Source organism: Alosa pseudoharengus, unplaced genomic scaffold (assembly GCF_046254945.1).
Source record: "Alosa pseudoharengus isolate Yale_2024_CS ecotype anadromous, Long Island Sound unplaced genomic scaffold, YU_APseudo_1.1 YU_APseudo_1.1_scf_16, whole genome shotgun sequence".
NCBI classification, from domain to species: Eukaryota; Metazoa; Chordata; class Actinopteri; order Clupeiformes; family Clupeidae; genus Alosa; species Alosa pseudoharengus.
Genome location: NW_027468630.1, coordinates 32,023,998 through 32,046,497, shown reverse-complemented (window position 1 = coordinate 32,046,497; position 22,500 = coordinate 32,023,998). Strand labels below are relative to the sequence as shown.

The following is a 22,500-nucleotide window of genomic DNA, read 5'->3' as shown; positions in this document are numbered from 1 at the left end:
GAGACATAAACAAATAAATAAATAATACAAAATGCAAAGGTGAAAAAAAAACACTCACCGCCACTTCCAGCAGATCTTTGTGCCTATATGTGATGCCACAAACAAGTCGGGTTTGATAGAGACACTCAGGAAACTTTGAGAGAGAATTTTCAACTGCTTGACTCCTGGCCTAATTACGAATGAACCAGAGCATGCAGTGTAGACTGAAGTTTGCAATACTGCGCTCACTCATACTGAATGTTCATATGCTATGTTCTTGTAAAGAAGAAATTGTAAAGAAGGAAATTTATAAGAAAGAAAGAAAGAAAGAAAGAAAGAAAGAAAGAAAGAAAGAAAGAAAGAAATGAAGGAAGTATAACAGTGATAGATAAATCCTGGACAGTTTTCATGATATGGGGAGCATCTCTTAATTTTTAATTTTAAGCTTTTCACTGAACATTTTCATTTGATAGATTATTTCCTTTTTCCTGTGACAAACTCTCGAAACTCTAGGACAAAACCATTATAAATTTGAGGGCCACTATCAATGGTTACCCCCCCCCCCCCCCCTCCCCCGAAAAGCGCACTTGTGCCCTGCCTCTCTCTACAGTCTACTAAGAACAAGTGTGCCGTGAAGATGCGAGTATCCCGCGAGCGTCTCATCTTCGCCACTGCACTCACAATCAGCCGAGCCTGGAGTCTAGCCCTCCACCATAGTTGGTTTGTTCATTCATTCGTTTTAAACTCAGCTTCAATTCATTGCATTTCCCCTGTTTAGACATTTCCCACAGGCGGAACATACAGACACATGAACACCTTCTACTCGAAACCACAAAGCGGCTTTGGCACCTCCGTGTAGCACGGTTCGGTCGCTATCATATGACCTAACCGACCCCGGCGGTACGCAGCTGACTCCTAAGCCAACACGGGAGTCTATTGCACATATTCCCTAGAGAAGCGATGGTCACAGCAGCGGCAATTATTAACCTTTATGCGCAAGAGATGCTATCTCAAACAGTGGGTTACGGGAGCTTTATGTAAGCCTCTGGTGTGTGGTTATATGCCAGTGATGCGTTGGCACGCTCTCAGCTGCGCGTTACTAGAGATGCTCTACTACCTCCTTCTTCAACTAATTACTGTACCGCTTCTCGTGCGACTAGCCAGGGAATATCGATTACATCGAACTGCGCTCTGTTACACAAAAACGCAGCAATATGTTTGTTTGATGAAAGGGTAAATAGCCAACAAGAGCCTCATCGGTAATAACTCCTGCACTTTCTCCTTAGTTGTAAGTGCATTCTGGAATAGTTTTGGCATGATGACTGTACTTTTTTCATCTGAGAAGGATGCTGAACAACTTGATCGATGGATATTAGGTCTTGGGGCCTCTGATATTTCTGATACTACCTGACTTGTGCTGGTATAAACTTTTGTCAAAGAATCTTTAAAGACGAGTTTGAAGGGGAAAAAAGAAGAAAAAAAAACACTCGAATTTATGCCATTATTGTAGCTTATGGTTAACTACGGTTACCTTTTAAGTTATTAGGTAGAGTGCATGCATTGTAACATGGTGAAATGAGTTAACATATATGTAGCCTAATATTTTATGCTATTAACTTCAGTCGATTTGATCATTTCAAGATGATGTTCCGTCACAGAGCACCGATTATTGTCCAAATAGCTCATAATATAACATGCATACGTTTTATAGATCTCACAAATATGCATTGTCTTCCGCATAGATGGACTCATTGATGCTAGTAATGAAATATCTGTGATGTAATGTCTCAGCAGTTTTTCATTCGATTACACGGAAAGTTGTATTACTCAAAAAGACCAAATAATTACCATTATTGCAAGAAGCATAATTTTCGGTATTAGTAAGATTTAATTTCAAAAGTTCGATTACATATTTGACAAAGAAGCATAAACAGACATTGTATATCACTCTTCCGTTGATTTGAAATAAGAATAGGCTACCTTGTCAAGATTTAAGTCAAAGCAAAAAAGTGCTGTTTTTAGGCAAAGTTTTTAAAATAAATATATATTTCAGTCATAGACTTGAAAACAGTCTAAAATATTTTGAGTAAGCGACACCTATACTTTAACTATCCATTTAACGCGTAACCTTTGGAATTCGTCTGTTTTATTATAGTAATTCATGACACGTTTTTTCAAATGCCTCTTTAAGCCTGAAGTTACAGATTTTGGAAAAAAATATATAGGCCTATATAATTTTACTGTCTAGCAGGACAAGGTATACGCGTAGTCATATTCAATTCGAAATATTTGCCTATAGTTAAAAAAGTAAACATATCATAATATACAAGAAATCTCTCATCATTAGCTTGCCTGTTGTACTTACCTGAAAGACATTCATAATCAACAACATCCAAGCCTTACTGGATGTGGATCTAAAATCTGTCTGACGTAGACAAAGTTTATCATACTGCAATGCACTAAGAACAATGAAAACAGTTTATAGCAAGGTAGCCTATGGTGTTGCCTTAACTGTACAATCTAAACCTGTACGTCAATTAAACTTTGTCGACATATCATGGTTAGTTCGTAGCCCATCACAAATCTTCTATTTCAGAGTAATGAACCATTCTTGCTTAGATTTAACTGTCTGAAAGTTATTTTTAAATAAGATAGAGCCATTGGGGTCCAACATAGAAGAGCTAAATGAAATGCACCTCTCTTTAAATTAAATACATAGATCAGTCTATAGGAGATGCTTCAACAAAATGACCCCTTGTGAATAGTATGTGCCAAAAAACAACATGGGCTGGTTAGAAAATATTGTCTTTAGTGAATATTTTATTGAATGTATAAATGTGACTAATATTCAGTTTGGAGATTTTGGACTGCAACAAAAACTTTACTAATCCTTAACAAGTCATAAGACAAATGAAACAAGTTCAACCCGTGATACTTCTGTAATTTACTAAACAAATACATGTATGTTTAGCTTATAGGCTACAGTTACAAAGCGATGAGCTGCGGAGGCGAGAGGAGGCGGAGGAGAACAACCGAGCAAGGTGTGGAAATGCAACCTACTCCACCATCGTTTAATAGCCTTTGGTTACATCGAGAAATCTTAATAAAACTGAACACTTTAAGTCAGTTTAAAACACTAGCGGGAGTGAAAGAAGCTGTAGGCCTACGCATACGTTATGTTCAAAATGTCTGTTGCCAAATCAAGCAGAGTTTGAGGTGAGTGGAAGGGATATGGTAGTGGGTAGTGCGCAAAGAATGCACTCTCTTCTTAGTGTGCACTTCGCTCGTTTTCGACTATCACGAGAAAGAAATTATATTTATTTCTCATCATGAAAAGAGGAACTTTCTCCTTGGACAAGAAAGCTAAAGTAATAGCAATAGTTATCACTAGGCAACTAAAAGTCGTTCAAACAATGCATGCACACATAATTAAAGGTATAGGCTGTGATGTGTACAGTGATGCCATTTTTTTACTCTTAAGCCTCAAATCCATACAGCTTAAAATGCACACAACAGCCATTTCAGGTCATTTTCAGCGTCATTGTGAAAAAGCAGGTATCACAACATCAGCTATTCAAAAGTTTTACAAGCTACAGTTTGATCCATGCAGATAACAATGCAAGCTACAAGGTATGATAATTCAGTAGATTATTTTTTTCTTATTCCAATATCTTTAAAGTCCCTCAAAAGAGACTGGACTTTATATTGCACAAAAACACTTGAAGTTCATCAGCCCTCTCCATTTACAGACAGACACATCACACACTAGTGCTAATACTAGAATATAACTGAAGTCACTGGGAACAATGATGAATGTGTATGCTACAGTGGCTATATGTAGTCCCAAAGAATAAGACTTTCGTATGGAATACACAAACATCATGATTTAGGCCTCACTGCCCAGTTAAAAGGCAAAGGCCTATTTTAAAACATTACAGATAGTGAAATGTTGATAGACCGTAAATGATACCGTGATTCCTACTTTGCTCAGGCAATGGAGTACGCACTCTCACACACACACAGAAAGAGAGAGAGAGAGAGAGAGAGAGAGAGAGAGAGAGAGAGAGAGAGAGAGAGAGAGAGAGCACACACACACGGGCGCGCGCATACACACCACTATTTTAAGATGCCATAGTCAACTTCACAACCATTTCACTAGTGCATTATTCTGTAGTCTTTTCTTCAATGCCAAGTCAGCGTTATCAACAATCTTAGATAGAAACAGGAGGTCAACATTCATTGTATTTTCAATTCTAAAATGTTCAAATACATAATTTAACATAATTTAAATTCTAATTTTGTATATCAACATTCTTGTAAATCCCGTGTGAAGAATATTTCAGTTGTCGGTAGGTTGCATGTTGCATTTGCTGTGCGAAGTGCGAAGTGCGAAGTGGATAACAAAAGTAATACGAATTAATCAGGCTGTTTGTCCTCACATTCAGACTACATTCCTTCAGTTGAGCACCAGTACTTTCATTACAGAACTTGTAGCCTCTTCACTGGTGCGTCCTGGCATGCTTTTGAGATTTTATTTTTCAGAAGAAAACAAATGCGCACTTTTACTGCCAGCTTAATGAGCTCCTTAAAACACACGACATGTTACCTTCATTTTAGAACTTCATAAGAATATGCATGACTGAAATGTTCGTATTTAAAATAAAGACCAATACACATTAAGTGGCCTTTTGTCGAAGACAACTTCGCCTTTCCATCTACTCCCATCGGTGTAGTAATCAAAGCACTTATGCTCACCTCTGACAAGCTTACATACAGTGTATTTGTGATAGCATAAAATATCCTCACGACCTCTTGACTTATTTGACATTTTAGAATAGCATGTCATAGGAATAAATCAGGTTTGGAAAAGGTTTGAAACTGTTAACATTTATGAAGATACTGTTTCAAACGAGTGTGCGCTCTGTAGAGCTCTGCAACCAGACTCCGGGGAAAAACGTTTTTTTTTTAATATAAATATTATTAAAATTTGTTTCAATACGTTGCTTTTAAGCAATAGACAGCCGTCGGTATTTAGTTTCTCTTAACATATTTGGAACATATTGCTTGCAAGATAACAGTGCGTTTCCATGCTCTACACTGAGCTCTCGTAGCTGTGCTCAGGCAAGTTGACCAGCATTGTAGCGACTCCGCACGGAGACGTGCTGCCTGTACTGTCTGAGAGGGTATTGTCGTTGCAAATGTGCGGCGTATGACACTGATGGATGCGCCAATGGTTAGACGGACAGATGCTTGGGCGGATCTAACGGCATGCAGTGCTGTAACAGCACACGACGCGAGATTGGGCAAAAACATCCCGATTCGGTGAAAGACTGGTCTTTTTCGTCCCCCCGCAAGCTTGGCGCACGGAGAGATTTTGATGCCATCGAGCGAGTCCCCTGTTTCTCACAGGGCTCGATACTGTTCCCTCTGCAGTTACATATTCTTGACTATTGACTTGATACGAGAGGCCTTGCAACATGGCAATGACACGGACTTGAACACAATCGGCAAGAAGAAACAGTTTTTTCTCAACTCACCATTCGCTTGTTTTCGAGACAATAACTCGCACTTTCCCACCGCTTCCTCTGCTTTTCCAACGGAGAGAGGACAATCGCATTCTCATCCTACAGATGCTCTGAAAAAAAAATCGGACAACTTACCCACTTTGACATTTTAAAAAGTATTCAGATCGACGTTACTCATTGTAACTTTTCTGCGTTAAACCAGATCATATTTATTTAGCCTAACACAGAAGTAACGGCTACTTCTGATGACCCCGAATATTAAAGAATTGGAATATTTTGTTCACTTTCACCTTACCGTTTAAAAAACACTGTTCCTTTCCATTCTGTATTAACCGAAACAAGGAAAACGATTGATACGGAATTTGTGACTGACTTTTGAAACGAAGAAGGCATCTTGGAGCTAAGAAGTCGTGTGTGATTCGCTCTTGCTGTTTTTAAATACCTGCTATCAACCACACAAAGGGGAAAAGTGCCATTAGCGGCCAAGAAAGTGTTTGGCAATAGCTACTGATCCATGCTCTCACAGCAGCTGAAGCACAGCAAGAGTCCATCCCCTCCTTCTGATGTACATTATTACAACAAGGGATACCCAATCAAGCACGTATCTCATCGATTCCCACCGCTCTCACTGGATTTTGAACGCGCTTGGACAAAATAACCGAGCGAGCCAGCCAGCGTGCGGACGACAAGTGTGGTTATTTCTCCATACGGCTACTGCTTTTCCATTATTTTCCATTAAAACCAAGACGGACATTTGAAAGGCGATAGGGACTTTGACTCTTGGATTTTCATACGATGGTATCAGCAACGCACTGAGGTTGTCCTGCTGTTTTTTTTTTCTTTTCAAATTGCGTGCGGTTTCTGAGATCGGATTCCTGATGGATAACGTACTCAATCAACCGATCGAGTAAGTATTCATTTAGAAAACATAACGTTTCCTTTGTAGACCATTTTTTCAAAAGTAAAGTGTTTTCTGTATGTCATATATCTAGGCTATCTCACAAATAGGGTTGCTACCTACATGCATCTCCCATAGCCTACATAGGAGTTTGTTTTTCTTTGATGCTTGAATTTATATTTCAAGTGTCAATCATCATAAGATAATATGCGTATCTTGCTACTTTGTATCTTACAACAATATAGCCTAGCCTAGCCTAGGGCTTGCGACAGGGAGAAGCAAGATGTAGCCTGTGTGTGCCCACATGACAGGAGCTAGCTAACCATCCGACGTGTAAGGAGTTAATGTGACAGTGCTTGATGTTTGCCCCTGTTTGCAGACTTTGAGTGACGCGATCATTTCGTTTTCCTTTAAGCTTGCCTGTTGCAGCTTCCAACACGGAGTGAGAATCGCATTGAGGCTGAAGCATTTTTTCTCCGCTGTACTGCTCGTCTGCTCACTGTGATATCCAAGTGGAGCGGGGAGTGAGAGAGAGAGAAAGAAAACGTGTCTTCTCTTCATCTTCAGAGCTACCTTTTTTCTTCACTGTCTGATTTTTTGTTTGAAAAGTGCCGATCTATGTCAGCCTTCTGAAAGCGCCCCAGGTACCGTGTAGGGAAGCGCCGCTATCAAAGAAGAGCGGACCAGCTCGGAATCTCTGGGGCTAGAGACGAACTCCTCAGCATATCCCCCTCCTTTAAACAAGCATGCCGCGGAGGAAACAGCAAGCGCCCAGGCGCGCGTCAGGTACGGTCCTACAGCTTTTCTTTTTTTCACCTCTTGTTTTCTGTAATGACCGCTGTTCTGTTATGCTACCAAACATTTGTGGTGAACATAGATAACGTGTGTACATTCTGTGCTCTGGGAGGACAGTTATAATGTCCGTTCATTCGAACCGGAGTTATTATGTAGCTGAAAAGTTTTTTTCCCTTTCCTTTTTATTAATCTACGATTGATCGCGCTTTATTCTATTTACAGATTATTGCGAATTATGCACATTTCTTAAATGGCACGCGGTTACGAGATTTAATTTTCAAAGTTTGGCGGGGACAAAGATCTTGATCCGTAGTGCATTGCTTTGTCAACATTCTATTGGAAGGGGAAATAGCCTACTTTAGTAACAGAGGGGTAGCCCGACCAGCCAGTCAACCGATGTTTCAAAGTCAACTTCTGCTTTGATAGTTCTCGCTTTGCCCTCTTTTACTCCCCTCTCCCCTTTTTCCTCGTAGGGCGCAGATATTGACTCCATGAATTAGAGATCTATAAAGAAGCGTAGGAAAAAAGGGCTTCGGTGTCAGCTGACTGTCATGGTTCCCTTTGATGCTCGCCTTCGCTGTTTTTGGGGCTTTGTGCTAAAACATTTGATCACAAAATGTCAACTTTCGCCTAGTTTTTCGAGGGTGAATTGCTGTTTCTGGGAAAGACTTAAAGATTATTTCGCAGCAGACTCGGGGGAGTACGTGAACTGGAAGAGGCTTTAATGGACAATTGCCATCTTTGATTTGACGGCTGATTGATTGCCTGTCATCTGGCTTGTCTTTGATCTATTCATTCCCGATAAACATCAATAAATCACTCCCCATGGCAACGCCAGCCCCCGTGACGTCATGTCTGGTCTGACAACTACCCATTAAAACATCTTTAATTGCCTCTTTTGTACTTTTTCACTTTGCTTGAGCAAGGGCCGTATTTATGTTCCTCAAAACCTTTGAATGAAGAACACACACTACTGCTGACCTGAATGCAGCATCAACATTTTTCTAGTAGGTTCTAGTATAGGCCTACGTTGATTGTAGTTTTTGAAACAATCAGGGATTTTTTACTTACAAATGTACAGATTGTTAATGAATAATAAACATAAGGACATTTCATTTAGTGTGTGTGTGTGTGTGTGTGTGTGTGTGTGTTTGTGCGCCCGCGCATGCATATGTAGACTGCGCACACACAGCCTAGTGGTGTTGTGTGTTTTTGTGTGTATGTTTATGAGTGTGTTTTTACCCATCACTGGAAATGTTTGGTCGCTAAAATACATGTTGTTATTAATACAGCTATAAAGCCGTATTAGAGTTACCAATAGCTTGATTTTACACAAGAAGGCCAATGCCACATTTTAGATAGATGTTTGCAGTTTTGTAAATCTAACATCTTTTTAAGCATCGTTTTTATCATATTGATCGACTGTGTTCTGAGTTGGCCTGCTTATTACACATTGTACATGATCATACCCACAATTGTGTTTTTGTGTTTGCATTGAGGGAACAATGTTTGTTACATCTCAAGAGCATGCACTCTTAGCAAATCTCTGGGCACATACTGTGGACAATTAGATTCTATTTATGATGGTACTGTCTACAGCACTCATATTCACTGAAAGCACAGACACAGACACACACACACACACACACACACACACACACACACACATACACACACAATAGTGCATGGACAGAGTTTAATCACCATAACACAAACATTAATTTACAAATAAATACACATAGTCATACACAGACACACAAACACGCATGAACACACACACACACACACACACACACACACACACACACACACACACACACACACACACACACACACACACAGATAGTATGAAAAATGTAACTAATAGCCTAATCGGGAGACGGAAGAATGGTTTGCTCCATCAGGAGGAGCCGTCAAAGCGACTTTGTTTCATATTTGATTTAATTGTCTCGCCCTTGACAGCCACATTCATCAATGGCCCTAATGGTCAATCAGAAGTTGGCAGAGTGAGTGCTCTCATTTTGTTTCTCCCCCATACGTTGGGGCCCGTGCTTTACTTTATCAAAATGCTTTTGCCTAATGGACACGCAGGGGAGAGAGGGGGAGGAGAAGAGCGAGGGATGACTGAAAGGCTTCTTATTTCAGAGGAGTGAGAAAAAATAAGGCATTTACTATTTTAATGAGCGGATGAAACCAATACAAGGGTAGTCAGAGAGGGCTCTTTTTGTTTTTTGAAGATGAGGCAACTTCCTGTGATTTTTTGGTGTGTTCCCCCTTCCCTCCCTTGCCCCTCCTTTTTCTCCCTCCTTTTCTCTCTCTCTCTCTGTCTCTCTGTCTCTCTCTCTCTCTCTCTCTCTCTCTCTCCATCTCTCCCTCTCTCCTTCCCAGCAGCCCTCACAGCTGCAAGTTATAAGGTTGACGACTGCTCCATGGCACACAAAGAGTGATGACAAATTGATTGCGCCGTAGTGATGGAAAGAGCAAAGGAAAGATGGCAGATGATGGGCCTTGATTAGGAACTTTGGGAAATGCAGTCCCCTGCAACCTTGAGCATTGCATGAGAAAAAGCCTCCCTCACTCTCTATCTTTCCTTCACTCTTTCTCTCTCTATCACTCCCTTTTCCACCCCTCCACCCCCAAGTCTGGAAGGCCTGCTCAGCCGAGGAAAAAGAAAAGTTGTTTTGCCAGCTTCATTAGTGTTCCCCTAATTAGCTGTAAAGCTGATGGATTCCTGACAGGCCTAATGATTGGAGATGACAAGCTCCGCACACTGTCATCCAGCCCAATTAGGTTTGCAGCTAGTTTGATGTAATCAAGTTGATATTACACAGTCCTCCATGCCTTTAGTCCGTGCACTAACTCAATTTGCTGCTGCAGGTGACAAATGGGCCGGGGTACCTGGGTAATCATGTTGGCTAGAACTGGGTACTTTTAATGGTCAGGAGGCGAATAACAACAACAGCGAAAATACACAGACATACATATACACACACACCCAAACACACATAAGACTATGTGTCTACGAGCAAAAACACACTGACAGATTTGGTTGGTTTTCGTGAAAGTTCTTGGTACCACGCACACGCAGTCATATTATTTCCTGCTCACACCAACACTCACCCGCCCACAAACACATTAATACAGACTTGCCAGGTGGATGTTCCTGCCCCTTAACAACCCCCCTCCCACTCACAGACATACACACACCCAGACAACACTGTCCTCATTCAGCAGAGGACAATGCAGTGAACACTGTTTTTGTCCAATGGCTTCAAAAACCATGCCAGACCAAACATATCAATTGTTTTGGGGAGGAAGAAAGAACATCAAACACAGACCTTTTTTCCACCATAACTGACTGTAGTTAGCTAAGTCTCTGTGGTTGACTGCCGAGCAAAAGGCTTTTATGTTGCTCCGGTGGTTTTATCAGTGCTAAGGCATCGCTACCTGTGCAGACCTGTTGATAAAACCATCTTGTTGTCGTTCAGATGAATTTCCTCATCACATCTCAGCAGTTAGGTGCAGTTAAATGACACAGGCTTGACAACTTAAGATGTATTTTGTTGATGATGGTCATTATGACGCCTTCAAAGCTTATTCAAAGTGACATCATTAGATGGCATGGGGATTTTGAAAATAAATGCATACCTGTGCTTACGTTGGCTAAATATGATTTATATAAATATTAGGATTGTGACAAGCACACGCATTTGGTAGGCAAGATTTATTGTGGTGTTGGAAACCAGCTGATTTCTGTGATTTCTGTTCATGTTTGATTGATTGTGGATGCTGTGAATTATTAATCATATGTTGTGGTGTTAGTGTCTGTGTGTTTATGACTTTGTGTGTGTATATGTATTTGAGTGTTGGCAATGGCATAGTGACCTAAGATACATATCATCGTTTGGATACAAATGATCTGACAGTGCCGATACAATGCAAATACAAACCAGTAGCACTTTTCACATATAAATGACGTTAAAATAGGTGTAGTTTTACTTGGTATCAAATTACATTTTTAAATGTCTTGCACACGTACAGTATCACTATATTTGATTTGGAAAAAAATATGTCTCATATGTCCCTTCCTGTATAAAAAGTTGATAGAGAGCACTAAGGCCAGAATATCTACCAGTATTGAGCCACAGATCAACACCGCTGTTTGTATATTTTGTGTTTCCTTCTTCCAGTTAAGTATTGAAATGAAGGTGGCATCATGTTAAATACAAATATATGCATATATGTGTCTTTATGCATAAAGATTATATAATCTTCATATGCCGACTGTGGGATTTGATATGAAAAATGAAAATTAAAGAATTAAAAAGTAGACCAACTGGACCACTTCAGAATGTTCATTACTTGTTACTCACCTCAGATCCTGAAGTTTGATAGTGTCGGCTTGAGGTAGGCTTTCACCAAGAACCTGAAGATTTGGATTGATTTGGTATTATTTGCTAAGGTTTTCAACAGCAGGGTTGATGTTGTCTGCAGATGGAAATGACGTAATGGAAAAGAGAAACAAATGGTGCTGTCGGCTGCTTTAAAAATGACTGCCCAGTCAAATGTAGCTGTAAGTACAACTGCTTAGGGTCTGAGTGCGCGACGTCAACATTACGACTTATGAAAGGACAATATAATTTGAGCAGAGTGACTCAGTTGAAAGGTTTGATGTTAGCATGCCCTCTCCCTCCCTCCCCTTCTCTCTCTCTCTCTCTCTCTCTCTCTCTCTCACACTCTCCCTTTCTCGGCGTGGCGCCCCCTCCTTTAGGTGGCTACTCGGAGGCCTTGCTCTGTGGATTATGGGCCCTGTGTTAGCCTTGCTCTCACATTGCTCCCCAAAGCCGTGCTCTCCCAGGCAGCCAACTGACACTATGATTAGTTATGGCCGTCCTCTGCCTTTTTCACCGCTAGAAGTGAGCAACAATGAAGGGGGCTAAGAGTGGAGGAAGGCTGAGAAAGAGTGAGAGAGAGAGAGGGGAAGAGAGGAAGGGGTAGGGGGAAAGCTGAATAACCTTGCAGCAAGTGTGAGATAGATGGATTGAGAGGGAGGGAGGGAGGGAGACGAAAGGGAGGGAAAGTTCCTCTTCCCGTGGATCTACGGCGGGGCTGATGGTTGATAAACAGAATTTTTTTCTGGAATCTTCCGTCATGGCTCCCATTAGCTTGACAGCTGTCAATTAGAGCCCCCTTGGTCTCGCGGGCTGCAGTTTATTGCAGGCGGTTGATGCTGTCATTTCGCTCACAGTTTCGCCTTGAGCGTTATCACGAGCGCTGAAACAGTCAATAGCTGATGCATCAGCAGTTATTTCTTAAATTGGCTCACAAGGCTGCATCCTTCCCTCATTTTTTTCCTACCCCCCTTTCTCTCTCTCTCTCTTTCTCTGTCTCTCTCTTTCTCTGTCTCTCCTCCCCTCCACCCTCTCTTCTCCAAAGATTGTTTTGTGAATAGATGGCGATGAATTGCGACTGCAGCAGGGTTAGTGAGAGTGCAGCCGCGAGGGCGACGCGATGCAGTACGCACACACACACACACACACACACACACACACACACACACACACACACACACACACACTACACAAAACATAAACATGTACATGTACTGAGAGGCACACATTCATATACACTTTGCTTTACAGACCTTAGAAAATAAATTAGATACGCATCAAACAGCTACTGTGTCTACCTTGAAATCACTCCGTAATAATTGTACAACAATCATCTGTGCTTGCTAGTGTATATTGAGGAATGTTGAGTTCAAGCATGCAGATTTTATAATTTACTCATTTGGCTAGTTGGCTATTTATGGAATGGAGCCTATGTTCTGTTTTACTGATTAAATACATTACTAGCTCTCTATGTTCACGCTTTGAGAGCCAATACAATTGATTTTGAAATGAGACAATATAGCACTCAAGGTGTGTTTCCTATTGAAGCCCTAGAAGGATACAGCAGGAATTATATTTCTGAAATACTGTTGCATTATCTGGCAACAGTTTTGTTACCTTGCTATACTTTTGCATTTGCCGCCAGGTTTAGCATTGCGTCACAATGGTATATTGTTTCTCTGCAATAATATTTTGTCCCCTCCAGACTTTTGCAAGGAAATGTGAATGTACTCTGAGATAACGCGCAACCAAATCAGACAAAATAAACTAGATCAAAAATCTACACCAACAGCAGTATTTTAATCTGAACCAACCTCACTGATGTTATCTACATGATGTTAAAAGTGTAGAGTAACTTCATTTTGTCCACATCTTCATAAATGCAACCAAAAAAATCTAATGCTTGTGGTTGCTTAGATAGACATATTCATCCCTAGTCAAGTTGCTATGGAATGAAATGTTTTAAAAATAGATATGCCTTTGGGTATCTATTTTTTGTGAATCCATTTTAACATAAACATGTGATTTTCCTCTATCTGAGGACAGTGACGTTTGGAGGGATGTGGTGGGCTTACAAGGGACTTGTAGATGTGCAAAATAAGATGTGCCATATTATAAGCTACTCAATATTCTCTTATATAGTATACCACGGTATATTTTATTGTGAGGATTAATAAGTTAACCGCTTTTTAGATTGATGATACCAGTGATTATTAATGTAAGCATACTATGAATTTCGACTGGTATTCAAAAACATTTTCACACATGACTGAAACAGACTTTCATACTCTGTCGTTTAAAGTATTCACCTCCTCTAATCCTCTCCACCTCTATCCCCACCTCTCTCTGCATGGGAGGACTCCTATTTAATTAATTAATGATTATCAGTTTCTTTGTCGCCCCATGATTAGAGAATCATGTCGTCTATTAAACACTATTATTAAAACGTGCGATGAACTTTCTCATTATTCCGTGGTGATTAGTGATTGGGCAGGACACCCCACTGGGAAGGCTGATTCGCTGGCGGCCCAAGCCTGACGCACTCTGGGAAACGGCTCCTCATTTGGGACAGCGCTTCGGAGGAAACAGGAAATTGAGAGGGTTTCTGGGATCTCTGTGCTTCCCGTGCCAAGCTAGCCACTTATTTTCGTGCTCATACAGTACTGCCACATTCCAAAAAGCCCCCCCCCCCCCTCGCACACACATTCACACACAAACTAGGCTGGCTGTGATTTCACTATGCTAGCGAATCGCCTTTTCAAAAAGCCTCACAAGCTGATTTTGTCCCAACATATCTCTATCTCTCTCTCGCTCTCTCTCTCTTTCTCTCTCTCTCTCTCTCCACACACACATCCCTCCACTCCTGCCTCCATCTGAAGTGATAGCATGGCTCTTTGTGTGAAGTGTGTGTCAGGGCAGTGTGCAGGTTTTGCAGACTCTGGCAGTGAAGTTGCACGGGGGGATTAAATCTCCCAGAAGCCCCGCATGCACTGTGAAATATGGCCTTGTGGAAGTAATCCCTGTCTGTGTTGTTGTCATGTAGAGGAGAGAGGAAAGGCCAAGACTGGGCTGAGTGGGGTGGTGTAGGGGGGGGGGGGGGGGTGGCGAGACAGTGAGTTTGGAGGGGTGCGGGAAGGGTGGGGAGGGGGAGAGAGAGGGTGGGGGCGGGCCGTTGTTGAGCACGGCAGGGGTAGAGGGGTAGGGTTCTGACTGTCGTTTGGGACAGCCTCCAGGTCTGGGTTTCTTCTTTCTGTACATGTACATATGTGTGTGTGTGTGTGTGTGTGTGTGTGTGTGTGTGTGTGTGTGTGTGTGTGTGTGTGTGTGTGTGTGTGTGTCTGTGCATGTCTGCACCCGAGTGGCAGGAAGCCCATTCTTTCCCCCGGTGCAAATCCCCCTCCTCCTTTTACGGGTGAAACTGACAGCCATCCGTCATGCCTGTGTTTGTGTGTGTATGTGTGTGAGAGAGAGAGTGAGAGTGAGAGAGAGGGGAGAGGGAGAGACGCGGGCGCATTTTGATGGCTGATGGCTGATGGCGCTGGTGCCTGTGATGAAAGGCAGGGCAGGGGGAGAGGCAGGCAGAGAGAGGCCCTCGTAATCAGGGCCAGCCAGGGCCCTGACATCCCTCTCAGGCCTGACAGGCCCCTTCCTCTTCTCTCCGCACCGCACCGCTCCACTCCGCGCCACAACACGCCGCGACACACCGCCGGCAGACGGCCTCAAACGCCCGCGCTCCCTACGCCTCCCCTCAGCCCCTGATCAGTCTCAGATGCGAGGCATTATCCCTCCTCCACCTCCACACCACCTCCTCCTCCTCCACCTCCTCCAGCGCCGACGCCACGCCTCCTCCTCATCTCCTGCTCTCCGCACTGGTGTCTTTTTTTTCTTCTCTTTAATGAGGCAGAGGAAAAAGAGGGGGACCAGGAAAGAGTAAGGGTAGGGGTGTGTGTGTGTGTGTGGTGGTGGTGAGGGGGTGACGCTGTGGTCTTAGGTGGGGGTCCTTGTCTTTCATTTGTGTTTGTGTTACCATCTGCATGGTGAGTGTGTGTGTGTGTGTGTGTGTGTGTGTGTGTGTGTGTGTGTGTGTGTGTGTGTGTGTGTGTGTGTGTGTGTGTGTGTGTAGTGAGTCTGTACCTCTTTGCATACCTCTTTGTATTAGTGTGTGTGCTTTTTTATCTGGGGTGGTGCTGTGCGGTGTGTGAGCATTTTCCCCTTCCTTGGCAAATACAGGCAGGTGCAAGCAGTGAGAGAGAGAGAGAGAGAGAGAGAGAGAGAGAAAGGGAGGGAGAGAGGAAGAGAGAGAGAGAGAGTGAGTGAGTGAGTGTGAGAGTGAGTGAGTGAGGGAGAGTGCAGCAGAGAGGAAGTCTGTTTTATTTTATACTGCGGGCCTGTTGCTAATTAATGTTTCTTGGTAGGATTCTGTCGGAGTTGAGTAATGTTTTTGATCTTTATGCCTGATAACTGCATACCTAATGAGATTTCAAAGCTTCTCGAGATGTGTGTGTGCTGCTCCCTGCAATTATTGACAGATGCCTTTTCTTCGCCATTGGGTTCTGCACCATAAATCCTTCCCCTGTAATGAGCTTGAGAAGTGCCACCCTGCCAGTGAGCTAATGAAACCGCGTGCGAGAGGTGGGGGCCACCGGGGGATCACGCTTCCCTGACACATTTTTTTCTTTAAATGCACTCTGCAGATGTCAGGGCCCCCACCCCACCCCACCCGCCAGCACGTTCAAAAAGAAACGAGAGGAGAAGAGAGGCGAGGAGAGGAGAGGAGAGGAGAGCAGCGAGCGAGTGAACGGGAGCGAGGGAGATGGAGGAGGATAGAGAGGTGAAAGACAAAAAATGGAGGGAATGATAACAATAAGAAGAGGAAGGAAAATTAGGAATTTGCTGTGTGTGTGTTTGTGTGTGACTGTAAGAGAAAGAGAGAAACAGAGAGAGAGAGAGAAAAGAAAGAGAGGGAGGGAGCAAGAGAGGAGAGAGAGACAGTTTTGGCCTGCAAGGCGATCATGTTTCGGTCCCATGTTAAGGCCATTTGTCTGAGTTACGTAGTTTTTATTTGAAATAGTAGTAGCGTTGTTGCCGAAGTTGACTTTGATTGATAGAACTGCCCTCTAAGCTACTCCGAGCCAGCTTTTTTTAGTTTGCTATTCTCTCTCTCAGTCTCTCTCTTCTCTCTCCCTCTCCCTCTCTCTCATTCTCTCTCTCTCTCTCTTGCTATTTTTTTCATTTTAGTTTTACCAATTCTAGTCTCTTTCTCTCAATGAAATCTGAGCAGGCAAAGAGACAGAGACAGTGGGAGACAGGAAGATAGAGGAAGAGTTTAAAAAAAAAAGCCTCAACAAGCTGAAATGGTTAAAAGTGTAGTGAAGGCACGTTCAGTCACACACACACACACACTCTCATGCCGCTTTACTGCTGGGATTCCGTTTTGGTGTCCTGAAAATGGACAGTCAGTTGTGTGGGAGAAAAGCAAAGAGAGAGAGAGGGAGGGAGAGAGAGAGAGAGAAAGAAAGAGAGAGGAGAAGAGAGGCACTCCATGCCAAACAGTCGATTTCCTCCTCTCCTCGGCACGGTCATACATCATGGACCCACCCTTCTCTCTTGACAGAATGACGCGTGTCATTTATCAAACGGGCCCTTGCCAGAGAGCCCTGCGTGAGGGGCCGTCTTCCTCCCCTCCGAGAGGAGAGGAGCCACTGCGGCCGCCATGCCGCGTCTCGGAGGGGGCCGGTGGGGTGGGCCGGGGGTCGTGTGGGGGGGGGGGAGGGGTCCGGGGAAGGGCGTGTGGGTGGGGAGAAGGGGCGTTTGGGGGAGGAGGCTGAGGTGGGAGGGGGGGGGGGGCTCCAGTAGTTCCAGTAATAATGTTGCTCAGGCTCTCACATTCCCCTAACCCCTATGTGCGAGATGGGAAAGAATGCCTCTAGACTGTGGGGTGTGTGAAAGTGTGTAAGAGTGCTTGTGTGCGTGTGTGTGCGCGTGTGTGTGTGTGTGTTTTTTTACGTGGGTGGAGAGTGAGCGAGACAAGTTTATGAGGTGTGTGTTGGAGGCTGAAGCAGCCTCAGTGTGCAGTATGTGCTTTAGCACATCTGCCTCGTGAAGCAGAGTCCCAGAAGTGGGTTCAGTCGGATCTTGTGTGGGTTTGTGTGTATGTGTGCCTTTGTTTTAATTGTGTTTTTATTTGAGAGATGTCTTTGTGTTCCCTCTCTCCTCTCCTATCTCATTTTCTCTGTGTGTGTGTGTGTGTGTGTGTGTGTGTGTGTGTGTGGTACCCCTGTGAACATATCGTTGGGACCCTCAGGCTGACAGGTATCACTCAAGAGCCCATTCCACCCTCATTCACTCCTCCCTCTCTCTCTCTCTCTCCCTCCCTCCCTCCCTCTCTCTCAATCTCATGCTCTCTGTCGCTCTTTTTCAGCCTCTCGAGGGGGTTGCGGGAGTGAATCGGAGCTCTCTCCCTTTCCCATGATTCAAAGGAGCATTACCGAAGATGGATGCTCCTTAAAAAAAGAGATTGATGATGGATACGAGGCTGGCCGTGTCATTCATCATTTTGAATATTATTTAGACTGGCCGTGTAAAGCTGTAACCTGAGCTTTGCTAGGAGAGAGGACTAGAGTGCTGGGCCCTGGACGTGAGGCATCCATGATGGATGGGTCAGCTCGCTCCTTGTTTGTTACCAGATACCAGAGGAGCCGCACTCGTTCACTCACTCAGTCAGTCGCTCAGTCACTCCTAATGCCTGGCTTTTGCCTGAAAGGGTAAAAATAAAACAGAAAGGGTTGAGAGGGGAGGGAGGGACAAAAAAACAAATGTTGATGTGTTTGTTTGTCATCACGGTAGGCTAGTAACCCCGGCAACCCCACCCTCTTCCCTTTTTCTGCCCTCCACCACCTCCTCCTCCTCTCTCCTTTCTTATGGAAAGGAGTTGACATGTTTCTGCATGAAGTTTTTTTTTTTTTGACAGCCCCTCAGGACGAGGTGACCATCGTCGTCATGGCTGCGAAAGGAGCTGGAACAGCTGGCCTTCATTAGCAGGAAATGAAGCCGACCTTTAAAAAAAAAACAGAGGAAAAAAAGACTTTTTGACTTTCATGCTGACATGAGCACTACAGTGGGGGAGTATTTCTTACTGCCTGCACTCTGGTTGGAGTAACTTTTTGTTACATTGTGCTGTGGTCAACTACAGCAGGCTGCTTGCGGCCTCCAGCATGCTATGTGACCTAGCACCAGTACTGTTCTGTTACGGTATAATCTATTCAGCTTTTGCACCCAAGTGAACAAATACTACTGTAGTCTGACCACGGAGGTACATTGTCGTTAGTCAGCCGTTCAAATAATAGACCGATACAGAAGTCTGGACATTTAAGTATTTTGCTGGATGAACTCTAGTGCCTTTTTCACCAGCTAGTTGAGGGACTTCCAGTCCCGGTGCTTTTGAGGAGGGGTAGAGGCAGGTCAAACTGTGGAGAGAGAGGCAGGCTACCTCTGACCTGCGCCGCTGTGCCACAGGGACACGGCGGCTTACAGCGAGGGGAGGAGAGGAGAGACAGAAAGAAAGAGGGACGCAGAAGAGAGAGAAAGGTTGTTTTGTTTTTGTGATCTTTTTTTTCCCTTTCTCTTCTCTCAGTCGTCCCTCCTCTCCCTCCTGTGCTCTCTCCCTCCCTCCCTTTCTTTCTCTCCCTCTCTCCCTCTCTTTTTTCCAGTTTTATAGCAGGAGACATGATTTATTGTGGCCATCCATCTTTGGGTCTCATCCATCACCTCCTGGTTGCTAGGCAATCATGGCAGCAGCTGTTTGCTTTGAATCAGACAGAGGCGCTGTCAATCAGCGCAGGCAGGTGAAAAGCATTAGAAACACGCTATTGTCAGACGGAATAATTAATCAAAGGAAGGAAAGATAATTAAAAAGATATGACCCTTGCTAGCACTTGCTCTGGGTTGCTGGAGAGAGAGAGAAAAAAAGAGGCTAGAGAGAAAATGAAGGGAGTATAAGAGGAAGAAGGAGCTAACATGTCCTCTCTCTTCCTCTCTCTCTCTCTCTCTCTCTCTCTCTCTCTCTCTCTCTCTTCTCTCGACACTCTGAAGGAGTGGTGAGCGGGAGCACAGATAAAGGCTGTTCTTGTCGTCAGTGGCCCAGGTTCTAATTAATTAAAAAGAGATCGGGGAGGGGTGGGGGGAGAAAGTGGAGAGCAATAATAAAAGGCTGGCAGAGGAGATGAGAGGGTGAAGGAGAGAAGGAGGGAGAGAGAAGGGAAGAGAGAGAGAGAAAGACACACACCGCATGAAAGGACAAAGTGGCTCTTTTTGATACCAGGAAATGCGACAAATGCACACTTTTAAGTGTGCCTTTCCGTTCCCTTGTCACAAAATCTACTCAGTGTGTGTTCAGATTTGAGTATTTATGAAGACCTGCCGTCTTCACACGTGTTCTTCACAAACCAAGTCACTGTATAATTTCTCTTTTCTTTTAAATTGTAATTGTGGACATTTACCCTTAGGAATTATATATTTCTATTCTAGTATAATACCTTTCTGGAAAATGGCTGCTTTTCTCCCTTTCCTGTGATGAAAGGACTGCTGTTGTGATATTGTTTCCTGCTGGTCAGTATTGTTGTGTGGATTGTAAAGGGTAATTTAGTGTGTGCACTGATTTTAATTGACTATAAGGATGTTTGTTTTACTCCACAATGCAGTCAAGGTGCAGCTAGCATATGTTCATCTGTTTGTGCAAACACAAATGTGTGTGTGTTCATGTGTGTTCATGTGTGTTTGTGCATGTGTGTGTGTGTATGTGTGTGCGGTGGTGTGTGTGTGTGTGTGTGTGTGTGTGTGTGTGTGTGTGTGTGTTAAACCCAGAGGCCCAACCTAGACTGTAGTCTCTCCCCTTCCTAGTCCCACAGGATAGGTGATTTCAGGTCAGGTTGCCCATAGCAGCCCCATCTCTCTCTCTCTCTCTCTCTCTCTCTCTCTCTCTCTGTTTGTTCTCAGCTCCCTCTTTTATCCTGCCGTTAACACAGATAAGCTTTGGTACATGGCGCTTATATTTCTAGCCTAAATGTTCTCATAAATGTTGCATGTTTACCGCTGCGTTTTTCAATATTCACACACTGCCTCTGCTGCCTTGTGCTGGTCTGGTCCCCTGTATTATGACTCTGGGTCTGGTCAGCTCTGCTGCTGAGATCCTGAATGAGCGATGCACGCACACACACAAACACGCACAAACACACACACACACATGTCAAAGCGCAACACACACACTCGCATCAGAATTCAGTGGCTCCTAGGTAAGTGCAGCAGCTGCAAAGCTTGTGCTCACAGCTGCAGAGATAGACACCAGTCATAACATTATAATGAGGGTTTTGGAGACACTATGCTAGCGCCCGAGTATGCATCGTGTCTAGAATCGAAAAAAAAATAATAATAATAAAACAAAAACTTTTTGCTCTCTGTGAACCTACACTAACTCTATCCTCCTGCCTCGTTTCTTCCTCTCTCACTCTGCATCAGGAATGTAGGATATGGACTAGCATGTAGCATTAGCCATCTGATTAGCCAGTGTGACATTAGCCAGTCCTGATTCCAGCGCTTTCCGTGAGGAGGCTGCACGTGAAGCAGAGGCTCAGCAGCAGGAGCATGGCCTGGCTTAGCCTAGCTTGGCCTGCCACGGCCTGGCCCTCCACCAGGGCTCCATTACACACACACACAAAACACACACACACACACACACAGGCCCGTCCAGACGGGAGGAGCTTCTTCAAACAGGCCACAAACACACCGGAGACAATGGACGTGTTTGTGGGCCCTTGCTGAAACGCCGGCGGTGGCGGTAGCAGACGCCCCAGCGTCGTTACGGCTTTTACAAGGAGCAGCTAATGTGATCTTCCTCCTGAAAACACACATCAGAGAGAAAGTGAAAAAGAAAGGACAGAAAGACTGAGAGATAGAGAAAGGAGAAAGAAGGAGAGAGTGGGCCCTGGTATTTTTAGGCTTAATTAGTCGCATAGTTTCAGATATAGCCCCGAACGATGGCGGCATCTCACTGTGACATTCAAGACACGCCTGTGTCACCAGCGGCTAGTTAGGCTTTGACGTCTGTACAGAGGCGTCTGTCTCGGCTCCCGCCAACCGCCTGCCCGGGAACTCTTTAATTGAATCTTTTTGCTGTTTTCTTTCATCATTTTACAGTTCAGTCTTGTTGTGTTTCAGACGAAATTTGGGAGCAAAAGGGAGGTGATTATTTAGATTTGATTGGAGTTCTGTTGTTCTTGTCGCAGTACAAGTTAGTTGTGTAATTTGTGTATGTGTGTGTGTGTGTGTGTGAGTAGGTTTCTATATTTATGCGTTTGACTCAACATGTGTAAAGTCTATTCATCAGTATGCTAGACGTTGCAGTGGCGTGAGGCCTAGACAGGGCTTCCACTATTACGTCTTGTCATTCCTCCCCTCATTTTGTGAATGGCGTGTGAAGAGATGAGCCCAGAGTGGGCCGCTGTCCTCTCCCACCCCCCCCACCCCCACCCCCCCCCCACCCCCACCCCCCCTAGTCGTGCCCAGGCTCAGAGTACGTCTCTCTGACCCGCTCATCATCATCACTTCCTGTCTTGGAGAGGAGTGAGCTTCCCACTCCCAGCCCCGTGACAAGGCCCTCACTGTTTACAGATTCCTCACACACACACACACACACACACACACACGCACACAGGCAAAAAATACAGACTCATCTGTGTGTGTGTGTGTGTGTGTCTGCTTGTGTGTGTGTGCGTGCCCGTGTTTGTGATGGCTGTCTGATTCAGTGTGTGTGCATGCATGTGTGAATGTATGTTTCCGGAAGGTAGTAAATCACTCCAATCAATTGTGCAGGAGAGTGTTGGGGCCCTGGCTGTGGAGGCGCTTTGGCTGTGGGAGG

The 22,500-nt window shown here is 44.1% G+C and overlaps 1 protein-coding gene and 1 long non-coding RNA gene across 3 annotated transcripts in view; one reads left to right on the top strand and one right to left on the bottom strand.

Annotated features, from left to right (window-relative positions):
- LOC143125908 (uncharacterized) overlaps positions 1–5,915 on the bottom strand; it is a 24,286-nt gene extending 18,371 nt beyond the window's left edge. For both annotated transcript variants that reach the window (XR_012987336.1, XR_012987335.1), the window contains exons 1-2: positions 5,800–5,915; positions 5,517–5,614 (exon numbers count right to left, since the gene is read on the bottom strand). This is a non-coding gene — a long non-coding RNA (uncharacterized LOC143125908). The remainder of the gene's footprint in view (positions 1–5,516; positions 5,615–5,799) is intronic.
- tshz3b (teashirt zinc finger homeobox 3b) overlaps positions 5,310–22,500 on the top strand; it is a 40,608-nt gene continuing 23,417 nt past the window's right edge. The window contains exons 1-2 of the mRNA XM_076287733.1: positions 5,310–6,411; positions 6,818–7,188. Coding sequence (XP_076143848.1) covers positions 7,149–7,188 — 40 coding nt within the window. The 5' untranslated portion in view covers positions 5,310–6,411; positions 6,818–7,148. The remainder of the gene's footprint in view (positions 6,412–6,817; positions 7,189–22,500) is intronic.